The sequence below is a fragment of the Zootermopsis nevadensis genome, unplaced genomic scaffold (genome assembly GCF_977971745.1).
Source record: "Zootermopsis nevadensis isolate Lab colony 2312 unplaced genomic scaffold, Znev_1.0 Znev_ptg000005l, whole genome shotgun sequence".
NCBI lineage: Eukaryota > Metazoa > Arthropoda > Insecta > Blattodea > Termopsidae > Zootermopsis > Zootermopsis nevadensis.
In genome coordinates, this window is record NW_028259137.1 from 3,269,797 (window position 1) to 3,297,571 (window position 27,775).

General features: G+C 39.4%; 1 protein-coding gene across 5 annotated transcripts in view; it reads right to left on the bottom strand.

Annotated features, from left to right (window-relative positions):
- Positions 1-2,348: 2,348 nt before the first annotated feature.
- Positions 2,349-27,775, bottom strand: part of bgm (acyl-CoA synthetase bubblegum family member 1) — a 52,553-nt gene continuing 27,126 nt past the window's right edge. Inside the window, exons 1-16 of one of the 5 annotated variants that reach the window (XM_087343396.1) lie at positions 26,860-26,967; positions 14,809-15,113; positions 13,520-13,724; positions 13,055-13,189; positions 11,681-11,876; positions 11,426-11,527; positions 9,378-9,530; positions 9,213-9,281; positions 8,925-9,106; positions 7,992-8,157; positions 6,506-6,640; positions 5,964-6,113; positions 5,697-5,837; positions 5,178-5,303; positions 3,958-4,078; positions 2,349-3,313 (exon numbers count right to left, since the gene is read on the bottom strand). In XM_087343396.1, coding sequence (XP_087199522.1) covers positions 3,234-3,313; positions 3,958-4,078; positions 5,178-5,303; positions 5,697-5,837; positions 5,964-6,113; positions 6,506-6,640; positions 7,992-8,157; positions 8,925-9,106; positions 9,213-9,281; positions 9,378-9,530; positions 11,426-11,527; positions 11,681-11,876; positions 13,055-13,189; positions 13,520-13,724; positions 14,809-15,073 — 2,226 coding nt within the window. In that variant the 5' untranslated portion in view covers positions 15,074-15,113; positions 26,860-26,967 and the 3' untranslated portion in view covers positions 2,349-3,233. Of the gene's footprint in view, positions 3,314-3,957; positions 4,079-5,177; positions 5,304-5,696; positions 5,838-5,963; positions 6,114-6,505; positions 6,641-7,991; positions 8,158-8,924; positions 9,107-9,212; positions 9,282-9,377; positions 9,531-11,425; positions 11,528-11,680; positions 11,877-13,054; positions 13,190-13,519; positions 13,725-14,808; positions 15,114-15,758; positions 15,910-20,486; positions 20,505-26,609; positions 26,762-26,859; positions 26,968-27,775 lie in introns of those variants that run through there. The other 4 variants (XM_087343399.1, XM_087343400.1, XM_087343395.1 and 1 more) reach the window with 4 other exon arrangements.

A 27,775-nucleotide genomic window follows, 5' to 3' on the forward strand; every position in this document is an offset into this window, starting at 1 on the left:
GCAGAGACCGGAGTCCTCTAGAGGCCGGTTGGTGCAGACACCGTGGCAGGCAGCAACTGAGTGAGACAGAGGCGGTGTCCGGCAGAGACTGGATGTGGCATTCACTGAGACTGGATGCATCTCTTGAGGAGACCTTTGAAAAATTTGAAAATTTTCACAATTTTCGAAAAATCAAAAAATGCTGGAAATTGTCTGAAAAGCCCACAAAACCCAGAATTTTTGAAAATTTTTGAAAAAAAATTGAAGGTGAAATTTTTCAATTTTTTTTGGTTTTGTGCGCTTTTTGGACAATTCCCGGAATTTTTTTGATTTCTGAAAATTTTGAAATATTTCAAAATTCCAGCTCCTGATGCCTTGCGGAACCGGTCTCTGCCGGTCTGTTTCTGATGTACTGCATCTCTGACGAATGCGGTCTGTGCCTGACTCGGGCTCTGCACGGACCGGTCTCAGTATGACAGGGCTGACGTGCCGTATCTGAGAAGCCCATGTGCGGCAGACATCACGTGAGGCATCACGGACCTGCAGAGACCAGAGTCCTGCAGTGGCCGGTTGATGCAGACACCGAGGCAGGCAGTAACTGGGTGAGATAGAGCGGAGTCCGGCAGAGACAGGATGTGGCGTTCACCGAGACTGGCATGCATCTCTTGAGGTGACCTTTGAAAAAAATTTAAAAATGTCTAGGGGTCTGCACTGCCCGGTCTCTGTATGACACGGCTCTGACGTGCCGTGTTTGAGGAGCCCAGGTGCGGTGGACAACACGTAAGGCAGAGGCCCTCACCGACAGAGATCGAGCCGTGCAGAGGCCGGTTGGTGCAGACACCGAGGCAGGCAGCAACCTGATGAGATAGAGGCTGAGTCCGGCAGACACAGAGAGAGGCTTTCACATTAAAAAAAACATTTCAATTTTTTTTAAATGTTTTTGTATTTGTGCGCTTTTCAGACAATTTCCAGCATTTTTTGATATTTCGAAAATTTTCAAATTTTTCAAAATGTCTTTCAAATTTCTCCACACCTGATGCTTTGCAAAACCGGTCGCTTTCGGACTGTATCTGATGTACTGTGTCTCTGACGAACACGGTCTGTTTCCCACACAGTCTCTGACGTGCCGTCTCTGAAAAGCCAAGTTGAGGCAGAGACCGAGACCCTACACCTAACAGAAACGATCACCGAGACACGGTCTGGCGGGTGGCGGCGGATGATATGTGGCGTCGTGTGGCGGTCAGAGGACACATCATACATAGCCCGAGTCGTGCAGAAGCCGAGTCAGGGAGAGACCGGGTCCGTCAGAGACGGTAAGGCAGACATAGAACTGCAGAAACCGGGTCGGGGAGAGAGAGAGAGGGTCCGGCATATAGCATGGGTGGGAAGACGTTTTAAAAAAATTCAATTTTTTTTTCAAAAATTTCGAAACATCAAAAAATATAGGAAAGTATCCAAAAGGCGCACAAAGCTTACACTTTTTTGAAAAATTTCGACTTCAAACATTTTTATTCGAAAATTTCAAAAAGCATAAAACTCAAAATATTTGAAAAATTTCAAATTCAAATTTTTTTTGAACAAATTAAAAAAAATCGGTTTTGTGCGCTTTTTGGACAATTTCCAGCATTTCATGATTTTTCAAAATTTCAAATACCTTTCGAATTTTTCCCCATCCTATAACAACCAGAAACTATCACTGATACACAGTCTGGCAGGTGTCGTGTGGCTGCGGGTTGTGGGGGATGGCATGTCTGAAGTGTACATTTGTGAGTAGTGAGTGACCAGCCCACTGCCTCTGCACAATTTCTACTCAATCCTGATTTTATTCTGCTACAGCCATCCAGTAGAGAATCAGGTGAGACATTGGTGAGAAATGGCCGCTGAATTTTGCTTACAGAACATCTCGTTCATGCTCGTAAGGTTATTTCTCATGCCATAAGTTTTCAATATGGGACCGCCAGATTTAGTAAGAGTTTAGTTTAGCCAGGGAGTTGTACGGATTTCATCATCCTTAAAAATCCATTGACCTCGACCACATTTCAATCCACAAACCTTGGGTCCAGTGGTTAGCATGCTAACCACTAGTACACCAAGGGTGACATTTTAATACCCTATTCTTGTACATTAAATGTTAGCAGAGAAAAACGTACTCTTATTTTTATAAACAACAACATAACATGATCAGTGATCAGAGTTTTGAGATATGCATTAATGTTAAAACGGAATGCAATTTCAGTGAAGTGGAATTAAGGGATTTGCAATAAAATCTTACATTTCTTCCAATTATAGAAGTTTTCTTATTTTTACCAGTTCAACACAACGGTGACATCGCAAGTATCAGCAGGTAAGTCAATAAATAAACTACATAATTTAAACTTATTACATTCTAAGTTTATATTTATCAGTCACAAGAGTTTCCAATTAATGACATTTTCAGCGGAGTTCACAGCTCGTCACTAGATCAATAACACACACACACACAATTTATATAAAGTAGGAATATATTAATAATATATAACTCTTGATACAAAAAAGTCCCAATTGGTTTACATAAATATGATCAGTCAATTGCGTAAGTTACATTCCTTCCACATCCTGAATGGCAATCGCGTGGGTACGAACAATGTTTATTTTTAGACGTTGCCACTTAAGTATCTGAATTCTATACTGCACGTGCGTGTAAACCTCGGACTATAATTTTTAAAGCTAATTTTGCCACAAGTACGCAGAAGAGAGATTAGTCACGTTGTAATCTCCGTACTGCTTAGGAAACCCATCGTCCCTTAAAAATATTTAGCCATTTCAGATCGCTTAATTCCAAAAAATAATGTTCATCAAATCAATTTTGTATCTTCAGAGTTAAGAGTAAAAGCAATTGTTTGTAATTTTAAGAAAATCGTGCAGAAAATTCAGTCAAATTTGCTTTTACATCGAGGTACAGCAGGAATTTACTAAACACAGGAAATACTTTAGAAATTCTTGGATTTTTCGTGTAATAAAATCTTCATTTTTGTACTATGATATGCACCAATGTCATTATAATTATTTATTTACTTTTAAGATAAAATATATACACCCACGCTGCAGACCTACGTTTACACGGGAAGAACTCGGTTTGCGACGCAATTGCATTATTCACCAAAAGTTACGCACAAACACTTAAGTATCAAAGTCAATTTTTTTTTTTTTAAGGTTGTTAGCCATCCCGATGATTTGTGCACCACACGCAGCGAAGGCTCTGTCATTACGTTATCTTACGTTTGTTGGTAAAACCTTTCAATGACGTCTGCATATTTCTTTTGCGCGACACTGCGCTTCAGTTTCATTGTCGGCCCTGTTGATTAGATTGGAGTAAATCAATAAACACTAAACGGGATTCACACAGTTTTAAGACAGCGTACACATAAAATCCGATATGAAACAAGGATAAAAGAAAATACCTATACATTTTAAAGTAACCATTTTACTGTATGTTACAAATTACAAACAAAGTGAAGGTGTTAAATTTCAAGGTCATGTACCATAATTAATCAAATACTGGATATCTACAGTAGTGGAGGGGGAAAGTAGATCGGTAATTTGTATACTTACTAATGCGTGACTCTTGCTAACCTCTGTATATACATAAAAATACTGCACTTCCTCAATTGAAACAGGTTTTCAGGAAATAAATAAATATATACTTGCGACCCCATTGCTCATAGGAACATTTTTCCCTATTTTTGATCACAGAACACGCACACGAAATTTGTAAACATACTTCTGACTCACCCTGTATATATATTATAATAGGAAGTGTTAATATTCAAACACACAAATTCTTTGTATTAATATTTCCAGAATATTTTTTGTTGCTATCTTTTTTACAGTCCCGTGACCGGTGTTACGGACTCCAAACTATAAAATTCTCTAAATTAATGAATCTACGTCTGAATTTTGCAGGAATTAATATATCAGATCTTGAAATATATAACTTACCTATCTCACCAGTTGGGATTGAGAAGTCATGAGGAAGTATCTGAAATTTTTGTATGCGTTGTGCATTAGACATTGCCTTGGCATTTGCTCGATCAATTCCTTCCTGTATAGCAGCCAAGACCTGAAATTAAAATCGTTCGTGAAAAATCGCAGTAACTTTATAACGGCTATGTTTTCTATTATCCTACTCTCCCTACTTTATAAGAAAATGGGGCTTATGTGATGACAATTCTGTCTGCGTGTGTCCCTCCACTCGTATCTTTTTAACCACGTGACCAACTTTCTTGAAATTTTGTGTTAAAGCTAATTGAATCTTTTAACTTCCATATACACAACCTTACGAGGCGAGAGTCCCCACTTAATGGTACCCGCACCTTGTCGTGGTGGTGGGGCGTGAGTACCTAGTGACCCCAAGAGCTACTGGTAGGGCCTCCCTAGCCAGATTGGTCGAGGGGGAGAGGTCAGACTAAGACAGGTACCCTGGTCCTCCAGGTCGGGGGGTTGGTCACAAGGCTAACAACCTTACACCGTAAAAAGGAAGACGTTTTGAAACCTCGATGAAAGCCTCGGACGGACCTAACAGAGGACCGAATGGAAGAGGCCATGGACTGAATACGGACCAGAGAGCCATAGAAGAACAACTTGTGGTAATTTCTTTCTGTGCAATGTTTTAGAGAGCATTTGTATGAAATCGATATTTAGCTTTTTGTCTAATGGTGGTAACTTATGAACATGTGGTCTCAGGCACTTGAATTTTGTTATAGTGCATAAATATCGACGAGTAACCATTAGAGAGCCGCCCGATGTGCTCAAAATATCCGCGTCCGTACAGCCGAGATCTAGCATCTTGTGACTTTCGCTGTCTACGTTAAAAAGACAGCTTCCAAACTGAGAAAATTTATTATTTATGGCTTATTTAAAGATATTTTCAGTACGTCACACCATAAAGCATAAAATGATGGGAACGATTAGTGAATAATTGGAAAGGACAAGGAAAAGAAAAGTCAAGGTCAAATTTAAGGTACTATCCTGGCATTTACTTCAAGGGACTGAGGAAAATCGCAAAAGACTGGAAGAAAATGAAAACCGTAATTCGAAATGAAAATTGAACGATAATTTTGGATTTTCTCAAGTTTCACTCCACTTTTCACCTGTATTTAAATTTCTACGACTCATACGTCGTAAATGTTGCTAGATAAGGCACAACATTTTTGGCATACCTGTTCATTTGGTCCATTCAAAACATCTTTCACTGTATTTGCATCACAGCCAAGCGCATTGCACCACTGCTTAGCGGCCGGTGCTAATTCTTCCAATGGCTCGCCAGTCTCCAAGTTCATTTCAGTCTGTTCAAGAGGAATTAATCTTAAATTATTTCCACGTACCACGACTAAGCTTATCACTGCTGAAGGAAGTAAATAGAACAAATTGGGATTAAGCACAATGCTTCTACCAAAAATATATGCTTTGAGGCTTTCGTGGCGACGTAACTCAAATGAAATTTTCTCGGGTGATAAGCCGCGTCAAATGGTTAAACGACGAAACCGACGTTTCGGGGACAATGTCCCTATCATCCGACATCAGAACCCTGATGATGAGGTCAGAGATGATCCCTCAAAACGTCAGTTTCTTGACGCGGTTGATCACAGGAAAAAATTTCATTTGAGTTACGTCGCCACGAAAGCTTGAACTGAATGGGGGTTACGTAAACGCAGTACAAAATTCTCTGCGCCCAGTACCTTTAATGTGAGAAGAACGGAAAGGAATTTCCTCTTGTCTCCAATAAGCATTGCATTGCTGATGCACGGAAGCTGCGCCTTCACTTCCTCTTCAATTAATACAGGAGGAACGTTCTCGCCTCCAGCTGTGATAATCAGCTCCTACAAAAGTACAAGACATTTAAAAGTCAAGAGACTTCTAGAAATGCAACGATGACTATTTAATTTGAACTTCGTAATTTCCGACCATTAACGCTCGATAAAACATATCAAATATGGTTGAAGTACCTTGATCCTCCCAGTGATGTACAGAAAATCATTTTCATCAATTTTTCCAATGTCTCCAGAGTGAAGCCATCCTTCCTCATCCAGGGCTTCGGAAGTCTTCTCTGGGTCATCCAGGTAGCCCATGAAAATATGCCGTCCATTAAAACACATCTGAAAGTAGCAAATTAAGAAAAACTGTTGAAAAAAGAAGGAAGCGATAAGATATTTTTGGTAACATTTTTACCTAAAGGAGACAGAAATCTTCAAACTCACCGCTGTGAAACCTCAAATCTTACATTATTACTTGACATTTCAATAAGCCTTCTCCGCACTTTATTCACCGTATCAACCTACAAACAATGTGGATGTCCGAAAAAGTACAAGCTATGTGAATTTGTTCGAGAAGCGTGAAAAGATTTGGTGAGAAAATAAAAAACAAAGAGAGAGAGAGAGAGAGAGAGAGAGAGAAAAGAGTTTGTTATAAGGAATTAAATTTATACAGACTGCGTGCAATACTAATTCACTAATTGCAATTAAATACTAATAGCAGCGCAATGTCCTACCTCTCCCTGGCCATCTTCTTCAGGATTTATAACCTTCGAGTAAACGCCTTCCCTTTTCTGCCCCGTGGCCTCAAACCTGAATGCCTCCTCCTTGCTGAGCAGATGCCCTCCAGTTGTTTCCGTCATTCCAAACGCCTTAAAAAAAATGTATTTTTAACATTAACCACCAAAAAGAATTGGCAAATGCATGCTTGCAGGTTGTATTAAAAACGTGAAAAGCTTTAAAACTAATTTGTCATCGTGATTCATCAGTGGTTAAGGCACGACGACCTTTCATCACTAGTATCAACTAATACGTTCAGCGATTTAATCTTCAGCAAGAATGGTAACATTTATACTCAAAATGTTTCTGTTTTGCATTGGGTGTGGAGGAATCAGATGTTTTGAAAGATTTCTGTGACCCCAAAGTGGTATCCTTGGTCTACCTCAAATATTAGTATCTTACAGTAAATTCTATCATGTTGTATCGCGTGTCACTTGGGTGAACGTAAAATGGCTGAAAATCTTAAGAATACTGTACCAACAGTAAAAAAAAAATAATTAAGCTACTCGAAAAAACTGCGAACAGAGAATCATGACAGAATTATCCATCCACGAAATGATGATACCAGGACAAACTCGTCAGAACTCGTGGCAAAGAGTACAGGATTATGGTAAAAAAAGGTCGTGAAGTTCGTACTGTCATGTCATCATTACAAATTGTTTCCCAGAATAACATCGGTTGCGTAAAAAATTAAAGTTTGTCAGGTTCCGAGATATTTCTGATATGTGTTTCTCTCGATTGTTAGCGGATCTTCTCCTCCTGATTAGACCGACTATCAGGAATTTACTGTGCATGCAAATGGACCTTACTATCACGTGTCAAAGATGACGCATCACCAAAGGAGATTAGTGAATAAAATTACGAATGTCTACATTCGCTAATTGCTCGTTATCACTTTCCATTCAAACGCCATATCCCTTCATATCTTTTAAATCGCCTGATAGGATTACATGGGTTAACAATTTTATCAGATATTATTTTAAGAGGTTTTGTATAACGAGTCCCAAGACTTGTACGCAAACCCAATCATGTATTTTTTTTTGTAGGTCTTCATAAAGCATTCTGAGATCCCTATAGATCTTCTCGATTAAGAATCCAAGAATTTTACACTTTTGGTACAGGCATACCTCGGAGATATTGCGGGTTCGGTTCCAGACCACTGCAATAAAGCGAATCGCTCGAATGTTTTTGGTTTCCCAGTGCATATAAAAGTTATGTTTACGCTATACTGTAGTCTAAGTCTTAATACGAGAATTACCGAAATGTGACGCAGAGACACGAAGTGAGCACGTGCTGTTGGGAAAATGGCGCCGATAGACTTGCTCGACGCAGGGTTACCACAAACCTTCAATTTGTAAAATAAAACGCAATATCTGTGAAGCGCAATAAAACGAGGTATCCCTGTATGTACTTCTTTGAAAACGAGTCTTTCAATGCTCTTACGTCCATGAGAGGAATGTCAATGCTCATGAAGTATTTCTTGATGTCAACAGAAATTGGCGCGGCTCCCGAGAGAGTAGTGGCACAGCGATCCAAACCCAAGGCTTGTTTGATTCGAGAGAATATCAGCTTCTTGGCAAGCATGTAGGAAAATGTATTGCTGTCAATTCTGCAATATGAGAGTTTTTATATTTTTAATTAAGTAAAGAAGTGATGTTATTTTTAACATTTGCATTTCAACAGAGAATTCAAACATACAAACAAACATTTTACTCGCCATTTCACATTACAGTAACGTATGACCTGTTTTGACAATGTTTAAAATAACAGAGAACTGAGGAACGTACTATCTAAGAGGGATGGAGTAACAGAATAAACAAATGATACACGATCCGTGATGGGTGTGACGTCTGCATATAATTTATGCATCACGCAGTTCTCTGTCAGCGCAATCGGTGATGCATTTACACACTGCACACCCTGTATAGGTCAACAGTGGAGATGGGCTGGACATGTAGCCTGGACGGGAGGAACAATTCTGGTAGGAAAACAGCTACTTAAATAACTGAAGACCAAATTTGAGGATAATATTAAAAATAATCTTTTGGAAAGAGATAAGGAGAATAGACGTGCATGGAAGTGGCTCAGTACCATATCGTAAAGCAACCTTTTGTGTTAATGGTTCTGAACGTCTAGTTCCTAGTAAAATAATTAGTTTTTACAGCACCAACAACTGAATCTGTTGATTTCATCGTCAGACGTCATCATTACCATAAGCACAACCAAAAACCTGTTCCAGTCCAATACCATAACTTGTGATCTGCACAAAATTTAACTGCCCCGAATATGGAGGCAGCAAGGTCCTCTGAAACTCCTACCACACTACAACCCAGAAGACAGCCATCCGAATCACGCGAAGCTGACGAATTAGCTCACCCGTTCATCTTGTCGACGTAATGCTGGAGTCCGTGGCCCTTCGCCCAAGTCGCTACAGCTCTTTTGATTACGCCCGACTGCGCACCGATTTCTTGCATCTTCTCATAGATCTTTTCCCACACTCGGGGCACGGCGAGTATTCGAGTAGGACGAACCTCCTGCAGAGTCTTCACCAGGCTTCCCTGAGGTTTACAGAAATATATTAAAATATTCCACACAATAAAAAAAACAGCTTGAATTTTAATTTGATTAATGTTTCATTTATTCTTTTACCAAATGAACACTTACTTTAAGGGCATCTTTATCAGCAAAGTACACGGTTGCTACGCCCTTTATAGCAATGTAAATGTCCACAATCTGCAAAAGATACAAAATATTTTACTTTTTTTTTGTAAACATTTTTTTAAATCATCAGATAAAAACCGTGAATTCTGGGTTCAAAATGGTAGTTACCTGCGCGGCTACGTGGCTGAGAGGCAGGAAACTGACAATGGCTTCATGCTTATTACTGCTGCTAATGCCCATGTGATCTATAATGGATTCTGCATCCCATGTAAAGTTGTCGTGACTTAACATGGCAACCTTAGGGTTTCCGACTGTCCCAGACTGTAATCAAAATAAACAACAATTCTTATAAAACTTTCTCCTCCTCCTTCTATGGCTCACCCTTCCGTACTCGGTCCATGGCCTCCTCAATTCTCCTCTTCCATTCGGTCCTCTGTTAGGTCCGTCTGTCCGAGGCTTTGATCGAGGTGCTACCCCCCAGATGCTTGTCGTCAAATGCTACGACAGTATTTTCATATATATATATATATACCTATATTACAATTTATGCAATACGTAGCGACCTCCTGTGTCCATAATACGACCCAGAACTCATTTGTCTTGCACCGTTTATAAATGCAAACCAGATCATCACGTAATCATCTGTTACGTCATTAACGTTGTCGGTTGCCAGCGTTCCGTTACTTGAGTGTACCAAAACACTGCTAGGATGTTCCTCGAGCCCAACATCATGTTCCGTCTTACTGCTGGCAGTACAGGGCGGATACTCAGTCCACTAATTGCCTGGAATAATGTCGAATGCTCTGAGATCCAGCTACGCTCTTTGGATTGGTATCGTTCATTAATTTCCCCCTCTCGTGGTGGTTGTATAAATCAGATTTTTTTATGGGTCTCGCTTATATATTACTCAAAGTATAACAAGATTGGTCAGGAGCTCTGTCAGTACGGCGATTAACTATGGTCTAGACCGGGGTCGATCCACGACGGGGGCAGACGATCTCTCCTCTAGCCTCTGCGTCCGGATCGGCTCTGGGACCCACGCAGCGTCCTATCCAGTGGGGGCCCTTTCCCGGGGGCAGAACACTGACCACTCAACTCTATCTAGTGATAAGGTTAAGAATTAATAAGAGCTGTACTCCTCTCCCCTCAAGCGCCTGCGTGGCGTATAGTGGGACAGCTTTAAGTTTTTACTTTTTAGTATATAAAACATTGTTTACAGAAGAATTTGCGGGTTTTGTGAGGACTGGCAGTATTATTTTGTACCATTTTGAATAGAAGGTTCCTGTAGTTGGCCAAAGGAGCGCAGCGTGGCAGCGCACTGAATTATAATTATTGTCACTGTGTTTAGTGTACTTTTCAACCAACTGTACCTGAACATTATAATCTGATGGACGGACTGTATAAAGGTGTGGCAGATTGTTTCATAATAATTGTAACGTAATTTGCAAGAAAATGTAGAAAAATTTTGAAACCAATCTCTTTTTCCCCCACAGTGACATGTAGTTAGGTATCCTAATTCTTTATCATAAAGGATTACAGGCCCCACTTAATGGTACCTACACCTTGTCGTGGTGTTGGGGCTCGAGTACCTCAGTGACCCCAAGAGCTACTGGTAGGGCCTCCCTAGCCAGATTGGTCGAGGGGGAGAGGTCAGACTAAGACAGGTACCCTGGTCCTCCAGGTTGGGGGTTGGTCGCAAGGCTAACAACCTCGCACCGTAAAAAGGAAGACGTTTCGAAACCTCGATCGAAGCCTCGGACAGACGGACCTAACGGAGGACCGAATGGAAGAGGAGAATTGAGGAGGCCATGGACCGAATACGGACCGGAGAGCCATAGAAGAAGAAGAAGATTGAGGGGGTTTTGGGTGAAATCATGTGAAACCTATTCTCCATTTCTCATCCTTCACATCCGAAGAGTAAAAGTACGTGAAGAGAATTCATGTTACGCCAGTGGCATCGTAATTAACAGCAAGTCCACGGTCAGAGCTGTATCCTGAGGACGTCCGGAGGGCGCTCTCCTTACACGTGGTAGTGGCACCATTACCCTACGTTGCAATGATTGGCCAGTCATTTAGACTGAACATCATACAAGCCTTATAAAATCCTGTGGTATAGCTACAGGGGTTCAAACTCTGACATGGTTGTCCTCAGGAACTACAAGTCCTGTGGTCAGCTAGGAGCACCAATACCTACGCTACAGCAAGCGAACACTCACAGTAAATAGCAGCGAGCAGCATTCGTTGACACCGATGGTTTTCAATATGTCGTCAAGTTCTACGTCTGGCACCTGACGTCCCATTTCCATCAGTTCTTCCCACTACAGAAAAAAAAATATAGAAACTGTAGCAGCGATTATCAAACAATTACAGCCAAAGGAACAAGTATCAGACAATTTTATCATAAAATTAAAATATAAAACATGAAGTGCACAAACAATTTTGAAGTGTGAAGTACTACAGAAGTTTCTTACGCTGATTACGCCTTCAACTTCAGGTTTGCCGTGGTATTGGACAACAGCTTTAAGTTCTGGCAGCCTGTCTTTAATGGACATGATTTTATCCAGCTGCTTCCTGTCCTCAACGACGATAATATTGGCGCGACTCTTCACAGCGCAGTAATGGCAAGCTTCTGCAGAGTTTGTTGAATAAATTCCTGCTGCGAAGCCACTGAAATAGATCATCGAGTAGCTAAATTAAAACTGGATCGATAACGACGCAAAGTCTTCGGAGAAAAAATAATTTTCTGTCTTTCCTTCTTGACGACAGCAGTCTTAAAATTGTACGAATGATGCACGTCGGGAAATTGGAGTAAAAAAAAATATTAATTTTTGTTGTTAGTGCGTAATATTGAATGTAAAATGCTGAGGTGTCCAATGACACTTAAGACACACTTAAAAATATGAACGTAAAATAAAATACACGAGGTTTTCCTCGAGGCATTTTTCATTTATATAACATTTATCACGCGAGGATTTATTTATTTATTTATTTAGTGTTCTGTCTGACGACAGGTCCATATGAACAGGATCCTTCCATCCTTTTCTCGGACTGGGACCTGTTCATATACGTTCTTGGCAGATGATCCAGAAGTGGTTTGCCATTGCCTTCTTCTGTGTGTGAATGGAGTAATTGTTGGGATGCCCCGGAGGAAAACTCCGTGTTGCCTAGACCACGGCCTTGCCCAACACAAGTTATAAATTCGGGCACCGCCGGGAATCGAACCCGAGACCCCCCGAGGATTACAAGGCCAGCGTTCTAACCGCTAGACCACCGTGGCTTAATCACGCGAGGATAAGAGATTTAAATGCACGTACAGCAAAACTCCTGATTATCCGCGTTGGTTCGAGAATATATATATATTTTTTTTTCCGCAGATAATCCGTAAAAGTAAAAGAAATCCTGTATTTGAAAATGTCACAGCACTACCTTATTCAGTCTTCTGAAAACTCTTGCTTAAAATTTAATTATTTGATTAAAGTAAACAGATATTACTACTGAATTAATAAAACAGCGACGTAAAAACTTTTCGCACAAGTTACAACATACGCCTGTATTCAGGGGGGTTTCCCGTTTCGAATTTCAGCCGAGCTTTCGGGCTATTTTGACTTGAGGTTTCCATGGTTTTCTCCATTCTCTACAGACTAATGCCACAACAGAACATAATCATTTCTTATAAATCCTTAATTATCTAAATCCAATCCAATTAAGTGATACGATAATGACGCACGCAGAATACATCACTACACAACTGCAGACTCGTAATCAAGCGAGAAATAACTTTATTCCATTAAATCCAAGAGACAAAATTTATAAACTCCTATTTTCTCTTACTGTACGTATCTTACCCAGCGTAAATCGCACCCAAATCAGAAAAGAACCATTCCGGCGAATTGAAGCCCAAGATGCAGACAGAATGGTACCTCTTCAGTCCTAACTTGAGGAACCCTTTGGCACACGTCCTCACAGAATCTTCGTACTCCCTAAATCGAAAAATTTCGTAACGACTCAATACATTTTAAAATATTCACACAATTACTAGTAAAATTTTCGTGTTTTCATTTGTTACTTTTGAGATTTCCTGTTACATTAAACCGGGACTGTGGAGTCGGAAGCAGTTTTAGGTGGAGTCAGAGTCAAGAGTCAAGAGTCAAGAGTCAAGAGTCAAGAGTCAAGAGTCAGAATCAGAGTCAAAGATTTTAGTACCGACTCCAAATCCCTGCATTAAACTACGTCAGACAATTAAGATTTAAAATTACATTGCACTCGACGATATCATGAGAACACTGTACAGAATTTGAAAAGATTTATACTTGTAAGTTATGATCTTCCATTGGCCATCTTCCCCCTTGGAAGCGAGAGCTGGATTATTGGGATACTGCTCAGCTATCTTGTGCAGAAGTCCGGGCACAGAGATGGGCTCCCTAGCAGCTATGCCACTTTGCTCGAATCGTATTTTAACTCGGCCATTAGCAGTCGACGTAGACCATCCCGTAGCTGGAAGCACTTGGTCGGGTCCTACAAGAACAGAACGTACGATGTTTTCTTGTAATTACGTGTATACTCGAATATATATAAAAAAAAACTGACCAATGTCTTTAAAGTTTTGAGGCCGTACTCCTACAAATTTGTGTCATTATCAGATGTTTTTTAAATGTCTGCCAACATGACGCAATTTATGCAGTAAGGTTTAATAGTACAAGAAAAATATATAATTATTTGTTCGTCCATTACCTATATTTTATAATTATAATTAGTCAACCATTGCATTAATTATTATTAGAAAAAAAATTTCTTCATTACCTAAAAAAAACAGATCAGATTTCACTTCTCTTAAACATTTTGTATTATCGGATGTGGAATCATAACATTTAGCCTGCAGAAATAGCGCTTGAGGAACAAAGCGTGTGCCTGCATTGCCAATGTTTGTCATTCTTTGCTTCAACAAATATCAAAACGTCATTTATTCAGCAGAAATTACTATGACGTAGCTCAAGTTCGAACTTCTTATGCGTCCTCTGTACCACTGTGTACGCTAACATCGCGTATTCTTCCGGTTAGTGTGCGAGATTTCCGGACCTCATCGAAGTTGTCCTATATCTTAGCCCGGCAGCCAAGTACCACTGAAAAGTCGGCCGGCGGCTTCCCACAAGACAACCATCTCAAAACAGACATCACAACTTTCATCAAAGTTTCTTCGTTAGAGACAATGTTGGTATCATTTTCCACCCAAAAGTGTGTGATTTCCGTAATGTTGGTACATTTTATGGACGGCTTATTATTCTCAAAAACCTGTCGTAATTATGCATTTACACCGGAACAATTCCATTCGCAAGCGTCTCTACATTTCTTTGGAGATGACATTTTCCTTTTCATGTGTAACGCCGTGTTCTCACGGTGGAAAAAACGACGACTGCCTTATCGGCCTGATGACGGAGTTAGACTACAGGCCTCGCCATCGTAGAACACAAGTCGTCTTTATCTGAACATGTTATCAGCAACTTCAAATATTATTATTTCACCTATCGAGCTCTAAAACGAGAATGACTGTACCATTTTCAGACCTCTTAACAGTAAAGTTTACTTCAGTGCACGTACTTACCATTACGAAAATCCGTGTTTTCTACGGAAGTCATTGTTTGGGCACTGGACTTGTTGTGAACTCCTGGTCCATTGTTTCCGATAGAATCCGATTCCAAATGTTTCGTTGTCGTCAACTCTGGTCCGTTTGAATTAACGTTCTTCGCATTTGCGACTCCATTGTTACGAACATCTGCTATGTTTACGCCGTTCAGTTTACTAAACTTCGTAGTCATCACGGTAACGTCCTCGCCCGACGCTATCACATCTCCCGTTCCGGTCACCATTATGACTTAAGTGGCTTTCCAAATGGCTGTTTATCTAACCCTGCGAATCAATGAGAAGGTACATTTCTTTAAGGTTCGACATAAAATGCATATAAACTTTTTCCAGCAACGCAATATTCTAATTAGAAAGTTCTACATTATTATTGAATCTCCAAACATCGAAGACAGTAACAACACGTCTCTGGAAAATTGAAAAAGAACAATTTTGGATATCATCAGACAACATACCACCAACTGTACTTGCACAAATCATGTTGCGATGTACTGATAGTTCGAAATCGGGCAAACAAGGAAAGAGTTATTTGGAAGACCAAAAACACGATGGAAATCAAACAGAATAATATTAAGTGACCTTTGACAATGGTGGTAAGCTTAGTCCAACATCACATCCAGCGACTTTCGTATTAGCTGTGTTGAACCTACGGATTCTACGACCACGGAATTTGTCTCCATTTAACGACGCTGTATAAAATAAGGTTGCACTGCGTGGACAAATACGTTAATGACTGACTTAAGTCTCTCTATTTAACTGCGAATTATGGGCCATCGAGTAATGTTTTTCTTCACCATTTAAACACACGTAAAGGCGTTGGAACACGCTTCAACAACCAACAACTCTTCATTTTATATTTCCGTGGTTTCGTATGATTATCATCAAACAACAATTAGAAACGTAGGAGCTTACCGATACACAACTCGAATTCTCGTTCTCTTACGCAACACTAAGAGACCTCACTTGTTCACCGATGACTTCTTGTCTGAGGTCGACTCCATCTACATAGCTCTACTGTCCACAAAGTAGGGACTCGGGGTACGATGACGTACTCACGAGTCACGTGTTTTGTCATGACGCAGAAAAACACGTGACTGCTATTCTCACAACACACCTGAACGGTGACTTCACTGCGAGTTCGGTGGACCTCCTTACTGCAGACTTTACTGTTATTACAGTGCCCTCGTTACACACGAGCAGATCAGCTCGAATGTCTTCCATCCTTTGCGTCTAACCCAACTTCTTATATGTAGCATGTTCTCGTTGCTTAAAATACACAGTAATTTTTAGCTGTTACATTTCCATTAACTTCACAATACCGAACCCCACACAACTTGTTCCTATATCAGTTTACTCCAAAAAAGTATTCATTTGACTACCCAATTTTCAGAGCAGAGACAAAATCACAGTTACTTCATACTTAAGTTGTAATTTTAAATAATAATAATAATAATTTTAAACGTGAGATAATCCACTTAATAATTCTAGTCACTTTAACCTGAATATTTAAATAACATGCTCCTCAAAAATGGTGGTATACAAAACAATTTTGTAAATGCAAGCCTATAACCTTAAAATCGCCTTATTACGTAAAGGTACATTATCTCGCCCACTAAATTACATTTAAAAAACAATATTAAAATTACTGTGGTATAAAAACAGATATATATAATCTCGTCTACATAATATTTAAGAATTCAGTCCGTACCGCGAAGAAAACACAACTCTTCACCATTACGAAGATCAACTGGTTAACCCTTTGAAGTCATAGCTCGTCTAAATATTACGTATTTAAGAATTCGGTCCGTACCGCGAAGTAAACACAACTCTTCACCATTACAAAGATCAACTGGTTAACCTTTCGAAGTCAAAGCTCGTCTAAATATTACGTATTTAAGAATTCAGTCCGTACCGCGAAGAAAACACAACTCTTCACCATTACGAACATCAACTGTTTAACCTTTTGAAGTCAAAGCTCGTCTAAATATTACGTATTTAAGAATTCAGTCCGTACCGCGAAGTAAACACAACTCTTCACCATTACGAAGATCAATTGGTTAACGCTGTTTAAGGAAATAATCGCTGTTTACACTGAAAATCATACGAAACACATAAATACAAAATGAAGAATTACTGTTTGTTGAAGCGGGTTGTACATGGCTTTAAATGATTAACAATGACTCGAAATAAAAACTGTCTGAAAGCTAACGAAAAAAGTCTTTATAATAAACATCGTTGCATGCAGATTTGTGCACTATTTTCAGGGACGTGTCAGTAAACTCGAAAGAGAAGAGATTCCCAAGGTTTGTATAACGTAATAATTTACTGACCTCATTTCCATGAACAGCTTTATCAAAAAAGTTGTACCTTTTTACATCGAACAATTCAAGAGTTCAGTACACGGACGAAACAAAATATATCACCAACATTTTCAATCTGCATTAAATTAACACAAAGGCAGGCGAACGCAATTTACCAAGAACGAATCTAGAAATTTACTACGTAACATATTTCCCTAGTTAGAGACAGATGGCCGGATGTAACACTTAGCATTTCTGATTCGTCTCCTAATAGTCTTGGCCTCAATTACCGACCCGGAGATATATCGTGGTTTTCCTCAGTCCATCCACGGGATAGTAATATAACAGTGCCCCCTTCAAAAAAAAAGGACATACACACATCGAAAGAATGAAACAGGCATTTTAATAAATTAAACCATTACACACGTCAGCATTGGCATTTACTGAATTTGCTAGCGAATCTACTGTGATGTTTAAAAAAGACACCGTTAGCTTCGTGGCACAGTTGACGGCGAACAACTGACAATCGGCCACCAAAGTTGCAGCTGGGACGCCTGAGAGCTCTTGGAACTGTTGCTGGCTTCGTACTGTACACCACGTCCAGAGGAAAAGAAAAGAAATCAGGTGACGTAGTCTGGTAGAAGTTTACCAACGTTCCATAGGTCTTTGCTGCCTCCATCATAAAGGCTCTCATCGCCCTGATGATGGAAGCAGCAAGGACCTCCGAAACGTTAGTAAAACTTCTACCAGACTACAGGGCGATACAACCCAGAAGACAGACATCTTCGTACTCACAGTAGTAACAACCCCAAATATCCTGGTAATTAAGTCGTGCGGTACTTGGCCTAAGTTCCGGTCAGAGATGGTAAGGTGATACTGACCACGTAATTAAGGAGCGTAACAAACTATCGTTTCTTAAAACCGAGGGCGTAAGCCCTTCTATACTCGCAGCGACGTTTATTAACCCAATCGAACTGTATTGAATTTCAGCAGTCAATAAGTAATAAGTATTTTAACATGGGTTGCGTAACTCATCGACCAAAAGTATCGAAGCACGTTTCCATTCTGTAAGAATATTAATTTAGTTCCAAACTGCAACACCCCATCTGAGCAGAGAGTGCAAGAAAAATGTAACAGATGGCACCAGTCACAGCCAGCATGTAACTGCAGAACCTTGCGATAGATGGCCACCAAGGTCCGTGACATATCAGACAGTACTTAGTACAGTAACTAGTGCCATCTGGCGCATATCCAATGGTGTTGTACGTTAAATTCCAGCACGTAAGAAGGGTCTTAACTTGGAAACTAAGGACTTGTGGACCCATGTTTACGTGAACTTTTTTACAGCTGTTTTTGAATGCAGAACTCACTACTAAAATTTGTATGTAAAATAATTCACTCTGTATAAGAAAACTTGTTACGAGTATCATAACTATCGTCAGAATTTGTGAGTCATAGCGATACAAGCGTCACTTAATGTACATTCCTGAAGTCTTGTGTAACAATAGGTCTTCGAAAAACATAAACGTTTTCCGTTCGATGGCTAATAAAATCAGTTTAACACTAGAAGGAGGTTCGTGAAATACCGGCGAGTTAGTTTATGAACGCATAAATTATATTTGGAAAGTTTAGTCATATTATCAGTTTCAATATGGCGACGATGCGAATCTTCTATGTTACAACGGCCATAACATTTGAAGCTTGAGGTAAAACAAAGTTTTTAAACATGCTACCAGGGTCACGCTCCGCTCCCCACAAAAATGACAACGTTGAATTGTTTCAATTGCCCATTATTCTACTTAAATTTATTTATTATTAACTTAAAATTGGTTTATACCCCATGGCAATCGATAGACGTTAATAAATCATCGAATTATGGGTTTTTTCTATTGTTTCTTAAATTTCTGTTAATTATCGTTTGCTTCCTTAAATTGTATAAGTAATCTGGTAACAGTTGTTATCAGACCAAGCTTTAATTACCGTGTCTGTGGCTACAGCGAAAGTTCGACAGAGTTATTAAAACACCTTACAGTAGGGTTTCTCAAACTTTTCTGGTGCCCTGAACCCCCTCTCCAAAACCCAAAATTATATAATATATTCTGACTAAAGATAATACAGTCCAACTAAAATATAAAATAAAATAAAATTTGGAATATTTCGTGTATTGGAGCATATCAGCCTGTAATCGAAACAGATCTTGCGAAAATTGTGTCTAAGGGCGTGGACTGGACAGAAATGTTTTAGAATTGGCCACAGAATACAATCACGCGTTATTACAAACCCAGCACACACGAAAAAAAACCCCTATAAATCTATAAAATCATAGTTCTGCAGCAAGTCATGGTGCGAATAACTTGTCACAAAATTAGAGGTAATGGAATATAATCCTATTTTGGGGCTTAAAACTAACATCTAAGAAAGAGAAATTGTACTATCACGAAATTAACTGGAGCACTTTTGCAACAGAATACGTACAATGGACGCATAATACCTGCGAGTCTGAGTTTTGTTACAGAAAGCTGGCTGGCCACCAACGGGTGTTAGGGAGCTTACAGATATCTTCCAGTAAGAACGCAAGACAAATAAAACTGATAAACAATAAATCACAGATGTGGGCAAACAAGTTGGCTCGTATACGTGACGTCACGGTTACTGACAGGTTCTACTCGTAGTTCAAAATGCACGTGACCTCAACAAGCTAACCGACTCGTATAACAATTTCATTCTCTTTTCCGACAAATTGAAATCTTAAAAAATACAAAAAAGGAACACACTGACTCAATCGTGCGAGCTCAACTGCGATAAGAATTATGAGTAAGCCACGGCCAAGTTTCCAGCCCCGATCGCTTGGAGTCGCTGATAAAGAGGTCACTCACACGCCAACCGATTCCAAACATCTGACTGCACCCAGACCAGCGCTCAAAAGATAATTCCACATCTCTTGTAATCTCAGCTCTATACTTCCGAAAATCTTGAATTGTCCCAGCCTTACGTCACGTGAAAAACACGCATATGACACTTTCAAATTCCATGGAACAGCTTACTGAGAAGCTAACTGTTGCTTAGCTAACCAAGAAATTCCTCGCCTTTTGTGAAAACTTAAAGATTAATTTCCCTGTTCACAACAGCCCATCATTCTACCCTCTGTCCTATTCTGAACCATTCCAATCCAATCAACAGTCTTACACAATGTTTTTTTTTAAATATTCCTTTCCATTTGATACATCTGATGTATTGCGACTTGTCAACTTTTTCGCTTGGTAGGAGCAAAATTATCCATTCTGTTGTAAAAACAAATTAAACTTCAAGAAATCCCCGTTAAAACACCGAAGCCTGTTACCTTTTCTTTGGACAGCGCAGTACTGCACTCGTAATCACAAGCCATGGAACTGCTGTAGTGGCTGTTCCTTCCACCGTGCACCACCCCGCTAATTATAAAATAAAATTACTTTATATTGGATGAAATTTAAACATTTAAATAATCTCTCTACACTAGTAATGTACTACAAATTGTTTAAAATACATTCTTACGAAACACAGTCGTACTGCAACACTCGGTTTTATAAATTAAAATATATCTTTAGGGGGGTGAGATGAATGGAAGTAAAAGCTCGTAAGGACCCGTGCTTTACTCGTATATCTGGATTGTTTGTATCTGCATGACACACTTGCGTGGCACATACGCACTTTATAAAACAACCTGACAAACACTTGGGTAATTTTCCAACTCGTATTGACCTCTAGAGTACAGGTACTGAACATAAAGGGACTTTTACGTAGTAACTCAGTGCTGATCTGAGATAAATTGTCTTATATCCCAACTCAACCAAAACCCAACAAAATGTTCCTTTAGACGCATGTAATTATGCTTGTACGTCTCAATTATTAAAACTAAACGCAAAACTTTCACATTCTTTTGTCTTGAGAGTGGACACACGAACATAAATGTCGGGATCGGCAAAAACTCGTCGCATATTCAAAACCTGCAGTAACCGAGTTGAATACGCCCGAAAGATGGCAGACCGGTTTCCACTGACATGGTTAATAACGTCGAAACATCACATAACCTTCGATTGTCGTTCCGATGGAATTAAGATTCGAAAAAGGGGTCATCCTCATTCGACATCGTCTTCTTATCAAACTGCAATAAGTGAACTGAGGATAACACTAGATGCAATGCCGTCAACATCTCTAATATTTATTTATTCATAAGATGGTAAAGTTGCGTCATATTGTGATATAATAAGTATATGTTAAATCTTGTCCGTCTAATCACAATAAATTCTTATTAAATATTAAAATAATTAACATTTATGTGTGTTATTAAAAATGGAATAATAAAAATCTGAAAAATAACATCGTTTGATATCTGGTAAAAATCTGATAAAAAATTACGCTGGCATAATGTATGAAAATTGTATTTAAATTATTTATTCGTTTTGAAGCTTTATATAATTATATACACCTGAGGATGGTTCTTTTAGGAACTGAAACATGTCGTTGAAACATGAAAAAATGATGGTCTAATGTAAAATCGAATATTTCGATAAAGAACATCATTTAATATTTTAAATATTTTAAATGTTAATTATTGTAATATTTTAATATTTAATAAGAATTTATTGTGATTAGACGGACAAGATTTAATATATACTTATATTTATTTATTCAGTTACCACTAACTTTACTTTAATCCCATTAGGATTTATAAAACACATCAGGAGTAAAAAAAATCCCAATTAACAATTAAAAATATTTTCCATAGCCCGCGCGTTAAAAATTAATACAGATCTTTTATTGGTTACATAAACACTATTTTTATCTAACTTGTTATAATTACGTCAACGCACGGGAAACCTACAAGGGCGAATAAATGTTTGTCCGTTGTTTACTAAAGCCAGGCACAGACCACCTCATACAATAACACTTTTTTTTTCTTCAAGATTTCTGGGTTTTTCCCAACAGGAACAAAACAAATGCATAGGAAAATTGCCATCAAAGTTTCAACGAGCATAAAACTATCAGCAAAAAAGAAGAAATGGTCGTCCTGATACAAGTTTGCGAAGAGCACAGACCGGTCATTACCAGTGTACCATTTAAAATGTAATTATCGTACTGCAGTACAAAAATTAATTCAAAAGCAAGTCCACCCCACGAGCAATAGATCTCGTGACCTCCACGGAAGTCAAGGCAACGTCTTACACGTGTGTTCATTAATCTAAATCCTTTGGTCCTGCTCGCGAAGCACAAGGATGTACCTATAAACAATCCAGATATACGAGTAAAGCACGGGTCCTTACGAGCTTTTACTTCCATCCATCTCACCCCCCTAAAGATATATTTTAATTTACAAACCGAGTGTTGCAGTACGACTGTGTTTCGTAAGAATGAACTTTAATCAATTTGTAGTACATTACTAGTGTAAAGAGCTTATTTAAATGTTTAAATTTCATCCAATATAAAGTAATTTTATTTCATAATTAGCGGGGTGGTGCACGGTGGAAGGAACAGCCACTACAGCAGTTCCATGGCTTGTGATTACGAGTCCAGTATTGCGCTGTCCAAAGAAAAGGTAACAGGCGTCGGTGTTTTAACGGGGATTTCTTGAAGTTTAATTTGTTTTTTTCAACAGAATGGATAATTTTGCTTCTACCAAGCGAAAAAGTTGACAAGTCGCAAATATCGCAAGGCTACGATCTTATATCTGGAAGCACTTTAATAGTAAGACATTACATCAGACTCTTGGCAAATGCTTCTCTCCGAGAATACGATATAAATTTTCAGGGTCTGCTGTAAAGGTGTTACGAACTTTGTTCTCATCACAAAATATCCTTGAAAGCAACTCGATTGTCTTGTTATGATGATGTCTCCAAAGCCTACAAATTGCGCTGAAGTTAGAGTTCATTAGTAATTGAACTTTCCGTGCAAGGTGCACGGATTACACGTAACTAAAAATTCTACTAACAATGATTAGGCACTGGGATCCCACATCTTGTGGAAGTTGTCTTGTCGGACGTTTCAGACGACCATACTGCCTCTATAATCAGGGCTGAAATAAGGAATTGTGTAGAAATAGCAGGACAATTTCAAGTTTCTCGTTAATTATATGTTTCGTAAAAACTTCTGTGTAATGTGTGAACCTGTTTGCAATAGTACGCTCATTTTAACAACATTTTAATGAAATTCAAATGGCGTTTCGAAAACTGGTCTCAGCAAAAACATGGGCCCATAAAAGATGCATTTAAATTAATATATTGTAAAAAAAAACTTCATTTCATATGTAAACACCAATTCTATAGTAGCATAATGCTTTCAATGACATAAGTTAAATGTCTATTTTCTTTTAACGTATCCTTCAGTCAGAATAACAAAGTTTAATTTAGAATTTCGAATTTGGACCTCTTAAACTTTACACAGAGTGGAGTCTCACAAGGTCAAGTCCGGTCCTGAAAGCAGCTATACACATTTTATATTATGATAAAGCAGAAATATTGTGTGCATAACTATGTACGATAATTGTTAACAGAGATATGAACCATCAAATCACAGATCGTCTTGTTCTGCGCAAACAGAACTGCGCAGGTCTTACGTAACACTGCGCATATACACAAAGTATGGTTCCTACATACGCATTCATTAAACCTTCTGTTTGCGCGTAAAATTCCTTGAAGATTTTAATGATGGGATTTTCAATCCAACACTCCTTTATTCTATTTAACAAGGAAGGTATCACCACCTTGTCGAAGGCAATTTTCCGGGTGAAGAGGCCTCCGTGCTCAAATGACCCTTAGGGCTATGCCGGCCGGAGCTTCGGCTCATGGTAGGGTCACCCAAGCCGGACAGGTCCAATGCGATGCGTCAAACTAAGAGTGATACCTGGTCCTCCAGGTTGGGGGTTGGGCGTGGGGCTAACAACCTTTCTCCGTAAAAAAAGCATCGTTACGAAAAAATTAACTAAGCCTCGGACCAGGACGGACTCTTTGGCACGACAATGGCACGATGGGGCATGGAGAAAACTGCATAATGACGAGCTAAAAAATCTGTACTCCTCCCCCAATATTGTCAGTGTGATTAAGAATAAGATGGGCTGGGCATGTAGCGCGCATGGATGGGACAAGAGGTGAGCACCGGGTATTGGTTGGGAAGCCTGAGGGGACGAGACCTCTGGGGAGACCTAGACGTAGATGGGAGGATAATCTCAAGCGGGATCTATGGGAGATAGGAGTTGAAGGAGACTGTATTTTGTTGGCCCAGGACAGGGTCCGGTGGAGGGCTTTGGTTAATTCGGTGATGAACCTTTGGGTTCCGTAAGCCATCTGGTTGGTTGGGTCCACTATTTGGGAAGCCTGAGGGGAAGAGACCTCTGAGGAGACCTAGACGTAGATGGGAGGATAATCTCAGGCGGGATCTATGGGAGATAGGAGTTGAAGGAGACTGGATTTTGTTGGCTGAGGACAGGGTCTGGTGGAGGGCTTTGGTTAATTCGGTGATGAACATTCGGGTTCCCTAAGCCATCTAGTTAGTTAGTTAGTTAGGAAATAAGATAAAAACAAGACTTGAAGCCGCAGAAATGTAGTTTTTGAGAAGGCTAACTACTACTTCTCTTTTTATCATTACCTCGGGGCTTCCGAAAACCAACAAAATAGAACCGAGGTCTAGAACATTAATGATCAAACACTAAAAGAAATAAAGGAGAAAAGGAAATTACTGAAGGCCATAGGAAAGCTACTGGGGCACATATTGAGACACGACACCTGCCTCCAAAACATTTTTGAAGGTACGAGGGGACGACCAAGGACGTCCTACCTTAAGGACACGAACACTGAGACAGAAAGCGCTTCATGAAGAGGACCGAAGGAGGTGGCTGCAGTGACAAGGACTGGCCTTTAGGAAATGATGGTTGATGATGAGCTACATGGTTAAATTCCAGTTTTTTTTAGATCTCTAAAACTGTGTTTAACCATACACATTACTTAACTACACATACGTGTTGTAAGTACCGAAGTAATTACTGAACACAGTAGAACTCGCTGTAACATTTATTTTCTCTCTTACTGTCCTCAGGCCCGCGCCAAGCATTTTTGCCACCCCCATGCATAAGTACAAAAATTTTATATTTTATATTTTAATAGCTCGACGCCTGAATACAAGACTCTGCCTTATGTAACAAAGGATTTCCAAATCTCACGTGCGCGACAGTTTCTTCTACATCAGCGTTTCCCAACCTAAGGTACGCGAGCTAAGTAAGAAAATCAAAAGATAATATTAAAATAAATAAGTTTTTTCCTCAACATATTTGGTTAGTTGTACATTTAATGTGTTAAATTAGAATTAGTAGCACGCCAGCGAAAAAGGTTGAGAACCCCTACTCTAGATCAATTTTCCACAATTTCTTTTCATCTGCGGCACACCTTAAATTTGACGCATGACGTCACAGGAGTACAAAATGGTTGTCCGCTCCCCCCCCCCCCCAAGCGCCTACATGGAGCATTGTGGGACACCATTTCTTCACTTTTTTTCGCTGAAACGCTGCTACACGAAATTAATTTCAAACATTAACAATCCAAAAAGAATAATTAAGCCTAAGACCGTCCTAAGTAATATTTAATAACAATAACGAAAACAATAATTTCGTATCTCAAAGGAAACCCAACATTTCCCCGTTAAAAATATCAAATGGTTAACGCTGTTTAAGTAAATAATCGTTGTTTTCATTAAATTACTCAAAAGATCTTTACAGTACAATAAGATTAGGTACCACATTCATGCCGACATTAAACTACTACTACTAATTCTTCAATTCGCTAGATTTTCGATTAGCCTGTTCTATCAACTCTCATCTATTTAACGAGGCTTTCAGTAGCTCAGACCATACAGCGTCAAATGAAATGATGAGAATGAACAATAAATCGAAGAATATGTGAAAGGAAACGATTAAGGCTTCATGTTCGATACTAGCCAGGAGTAAACCTGGAGGAACTGAGGAAACACACGAAAAACCTCATTTAGGATAGTCGGTCTCCGAGCCGATACTCGAACCCGGGACCTACGCAATACGAAACCGGAGTGCTAATCGTTCTTCCGAGAAGTTAGATAACAACTTTGATCCAAGAATTTATCTATCCATCTCATTCTGAAACGACCACTATTTCCTTTTGTAAAGGGTAATCACATTTGGAAACACTGGTAATCCACGTCTCCACCCATACACTTTCCTTGATAATCACTAATTTTTTCAGTCCAATTTTATAAACCCCAGCAGTGATCTTACACAAAACCTAACATCACAAAGATTTAGGTACAATATATTCTGAAATAGGTTTTGTATTTCGCAAAAATCTACGGAAATGTAACGATTATTTACAAACGATCACTTAATTCGATATATGAAACAATCGATCTGCAAAATCGATATGAGTTTAAAAATCGCAAAGCAATGTGTGCGTTTAAAACAGAAACTCACTTTCTTGTTACACTTTGAGATACATATTTATTCACGTCGATGTTGATCTTCAGGGTTGCAACGTCGCGTGAACTTATTGGTAGACTGAAGCAGTCATTTTCTTCTTAAAGGCTGGCATTTACAGTAAAAAAACAGAGCAGACGAGGCGTCACAAACCTAAAATGTCTTCAATATTTTCTACCTCCATATTTCAGAGTTAAAATAAACCCGACTAAGTCTTTCGTATTTTTTTATTACTACACATACTTACGTAAAGTGTGCACTTGTGATCAGAACACAGCGACTCGTAAGTTTACTCGGTTCTATGCCATTCGGAACTGTGGAACTGATTCAGTCCCCCCCCCCCCCCCGGGGGCTCTCCTATCGCAACTTATCTCGTTGCAACAACAACAAAAAATCATTCCAAGCAAACTAAAACGCACAAGCCTGAGATCGAGAGTCGATTGATACCGATCCTTCACCAGAACGCATAAATATTGGGCTGTTGTAGACTATCAAACATTTACCGACGTTTCAGAGATGTGCTTGCTACTTCAACCAGGACTTACCGCCCTGATGACGACATAATCCGCCTCTGAAACGTCGGTAAACTTCAGACCCAGAAGACATCTTCGAAGTATAAACCGTCAGGGGTGTTTGAAATCGATATTCTTATTCCGGTGAAGAACTCGATGTCGGTGTTCTTGATAGGAAGGCTTGTCCAAAACGTTGGTATCATCGTATATATTAGTGAGCATTTGACAAGTTCGAAACAATCATGACGAAACTCTATACCTACTCGCATTCGGGAGGTACACGGTTCGTGTCTGGTTCGGGGTTGGCTGTAATGACAAAGGACTTCAATGAAACAACCTAAGAGTCAAACACCAATATTTAAACCGGACGTAGAACGCTGGCCTTGTAATCCTGGGGTCTCGGGTTCGATTCCAGGCGGTGCCCGAATTTATAACTTGTGTTGGGCAAGGCCGTGGTCTAGGCAACACGGAGTTATCCTCCGTGGCATCCCAACAATTACTCCATTCACACACAGAAGAAGGCAATGGCAAACCACTTCTGGATCATCTGCCAAGAACGTATATGAACAGGTCCCAGTCCGAGAAGAGAAAAGGATGGAAGGATCCTGTTCATATGGACCTGTCGTCAGACAGAACACTAAATAAATAAAA